General features: G+C 40.7%; 1 protein-coding gene across 1 annotated transcript in view; it reads right to left on the reverse strand.

The window, feature by feature from the left end:
• Positions 1-445: 445 nt before the first annotated feature.
• The window catches only part of LARS1 (leucyl-tRNA synthetase 1), a 55,782-nt gene continuing 52,463 nt past the window's right edge, over positions 446-3,764 (reverse strand). Inside the window, exon 32 of the mRNA XM_019663463.1 lies at positions 446-836. Coding sequence (XP_019519008.1) covers positions 631-836 — 206 coding nt within the window. The 3' untranslated portion in view covers positions 446-630. The remainder of the gene's footprint in view (positions 837-3,764) is intronic.

Genomic DNA, 3,764 nt, shown 5'->3' on the forward strand with positions numbered 1-3,764 from the left:
CGTGTGTAGCCAGCAGCCAGCGAGAGCGGCCAGCAGCCGCTGTGAGTGACCGTCCAGAAGCCAGCGACTGATCTGCCTCAGCCGGGAAGAGCGCAATGATGGTGCCAACTTGGGCCAGTGAAGCAACGTCCTCCAGAACTAGACTGAAGAACAAAACGACAGCAACTTGTCTGTTCCCCTTCCCCCAATTCCCCAGCGCTATTCCCATCCCCCAATTCCCCAATAATAATAAATAAATAAATAAATAAATAAATAGCTGTTAGAAAGGCATTAGCCTTCATAAATAGTATAAAGTACACCTCACAAAAGAAGCGTACTGACACCTTTGTGTTAATCTAAAAGACGAGAAGCTTCCAGGAACTAAGCATTAATTTGTTAAAAAAAAAAAAAAAAGAAACAAATAAAAACAGAGTATGGTACAAACTATTTTTCTTAGAGGCCCCAAGAAGGAAAAAAAAAATTTATTAGATCCAGGAATCCAAGATGACTTGGTATAATTATGATTACACGCAGAATTTGATGGTTAGAACTGACATCTGTTTAGGCCCAGCCTAAGGTTCTCTTAGCCCATCTGTAGTCACAAAGTAGTAGTATCTCCCCAAACAGGATAAATCTCCAATGTAAACGAGTTTAATGAACCAGATAGATAATTGTATCACCAATGTCTGCCTGGAGCCCATTTTCAGTAAGATGAATTGTCTTGCTCATGAGGTCCACGTGGAAAACCGCGTGCTCAGAAATGCAGGTCTTCTCAGTGTGCTCTTCCCCCAGGACGGGAACTCGCCGAGGCCCCAACAGCGGGTCATTAAATCTCATCAGTTTCACTTTGGAAAGATCTACAGGCAAAAGAGATCATCAACATAGACATTTCATCACAGTCACCGATTCAACCCCTGCCTGAGTCTGATAATTCACGTTTTCAACACACTGGTTGTTATATCTAAAAAATATTTTCATCTGCTTGTTAAACAGGACCCAGTCTCAGAAAGCAAAGCTAATGGGCCAGCCAAGTGGTTTGTTAAGAGTTGGCTTGGGAGGGTGAGCTCTGAGCAGCAGGGCCACCAGTTCGGATCCAACATGGGCCAGTGATGCTGAGGCCTCTACAGATAAGATGGTGAACAACAGCTCAACCTGGAGCTGGGCTGCTGTGGGTCGACAGCGATGGCGTGGGCTGCAGCCCCTGCTGCAGTGGGCTGCCATAAGCTACCATGAGTGGCCAGCAGACAGCGTGAGCCGCCATGAGCCACAGTGAGCAGCCATCCAACGGCCAGTAACCAATCTGCTCAGCCGGTAAGAGCGCAATGATCACAATAACAACATGGACCAGTGAAGTGACGTCCTCCACAACTAGACTGAAGAACAAAAGGACAGCAGCTTATCTGTTCCCCTTCCCCAATTCCCCAACACTGTTCCCTCCAATTCTCTAATAAAATCTTAAAAAAAAAAAAAAAAAGAAAGCAAAGCTAAAATCTAACATATCTCCATCCTCTGTCAGCTTTTACCCAGATGGAAGATTGTCAGAGATTCTGTACAGCACATGCCCTGGAATTACAAACCAAGGGGAAGCGCTGAGTGTAATTTTGAGCATTATCCTATATGGGCTCTCCAATCACTTTTTATATGCTTCAATTAACCATTTTCCAGAACATCAAAAAGTCTAGAACTTATTTCTCTTTCTTGTCTTGCTTCCTGGAATATCTTAAGAGTTGTAGCTTTTATTGAGAGATACTTTTGGAAAAAAAGAATTGCTACTCTAATAAATAGCATTAACAGTTTCTTGTTCTGCTCCAAGGATGAAAGTGTGTCTAATAACAAGCTGATGAGAAGGGGAAGGGCAGGGGGGAAGGGCACAGATTTCAGCTCTTGAAGTTTTTGGATCAGCTCCAACCCTCCCCTGCTTGAGATTTTCCTGATCTGCTCTTGTGCAAGCTGATAAGATGGCTCCTGGCAAAGAAAGCGCTTGTCCCTTGAACAAATTTATGATCCAACAATCCGGCCAACAACTAACTGAGCCTGAAAGAAATTTATTTATTTTGGCAATTCTGAGACTTCCCAGTATCACATGGTTTTATTTTATATGGTGGAAAAACACCATAAATGACTGCGAATGCCGAGCCTGGGTTTATATCTCAATCTAAGTGTAGCGTGGCTAGTTATGTTTAACCTGATTCACGGAAACAGAAGATATTTTCCGAATTACTTCCCACCCCTTTCTAAAGCCGATCGCTGGGTGGTCCGTGAGTTACATTCTCTTCTGTTGCTTTGAGAATATGAAGCTTAGCAAGAGAGGGATAAGAGATAAAAGGAGGCACTAAAGCAGCTGGCGGCCATGCCAGGAGTACAAGTTATCCAGGCATTCTATTCTCCTTAGGGAAACAGAGACTGAAGGACTGCAAGTTTAGAGAATGGATCTTGGGGCTTACAGAGCAATTACCTGCAACTACCATGAAGGCAAACCCTGCCTGAGAGTCTTTGGAGAGTCTTTGCAGAGGCCATATAATCTATTCCCAGATATAGCACAGGCCCTGAAAATTAAAACAGGAAAGGAACAGATACAGCCTGTATGACAGTCATGGCCTTATTTTGGAGGAAGAATACAATTCATTTTAACAGCTATTACAATTCAACACGCACATCAGTGACACCAAATTATTTTGCAATGGAACCAGTGACAAGTCCTGCCAGCAGATTTTATGCACAAGGCTTTTTACTATGAATCTCTCTCTCTCTCTCTCTCTCTCTCTCTCTCTCTCTCTCTCTCTCTCTCTCTCTCTCTTTTTCCCCCTCTCCCTTTCCTCCTCTTTCTCTCTACATNAAAAAAAAAAAAAAAAAAACATTCAACTAGGCCTAGAAATCTCAAATTGTAGAGAGCAAAATAAAGAAGCTCAATAAAAATCTTTTTACCTGATGCGAAAGAATTCAGATTCTTTAGGGTCTTTTTCCCCATGTAACCCTTCAAAAAATGGAAATGTTTTTCTCCTCGGCCAGTCAATGCCTAATTTTTTTTCCTGAAATGTAGATAGATGGCATAGATAATATCAAGACATTCCAGCAAGAATAAATTGGCAATATGGTCGGCATGGTCTTTAAACACAGTAAGACTCAAGACAAATTTGATAAATGATGATTTCTGGGGGGAAAAAATCCTGGTTTTTAAAATGCCTAAATTTAGGGTGATGAAATTAACTGCTTACAAACTATTAATATTATCCTTGGAAAAACATTATTGGTGGTTAACTGAATATATTAAAGCTAAAAAAAAATCTTATAAATACAAGACCTACTTCTTTATACAAAATACTTAGCGATCACAGTCAAGTCAAAATACTCTCATTTGTTCTTTTAAATTGGTGAGAGTTCTTTTTTTAAGATTTCACTCATATGTGGGATATAAAACTGAAAGCAACAAATGAACAAGACAAACAAACAAACAAAAACTCATAGACACAGACAACAGTTTAGTGGTTGCCAGAGGGAAGTGGGGTGGAGGGGAGGAAGAAAAGGGTGAAGGGGGTGAAATGTATGGTGATGGAAAGAGATTTGACTTTGGGTGAACATACAATGCAATATACAGATGATGTACTATAGAATTGTATACTTGAAACCTATATAACTTTATTAATCAATGTTACCCCCAATCAATCCAATAAATAAAAAGACTAGCTATTTTCCTTTTTTGTTTGTTTTTAAAAAAGAAATCCACCTAACTCCATAAAGGATATAATATAAAAAGCTGTTAGATGGGACCGGCCGAGTGGTGCATT

Source organism: Hipposideros armiger, unplaced genomic scaffold, assembly GCF_001890085.2.
Source record: "Hipposideros armiger isolate ML-2016 unplaced genomic scaffold, ASM189008v1 scaffold_11, whole genome shotgun sequence".
NCBI lineage: Eukaryota > Metazoa > Chordata > Mammalia > Chiroptera > Hipposideridae > Hipposideros > Hipposideros armiger.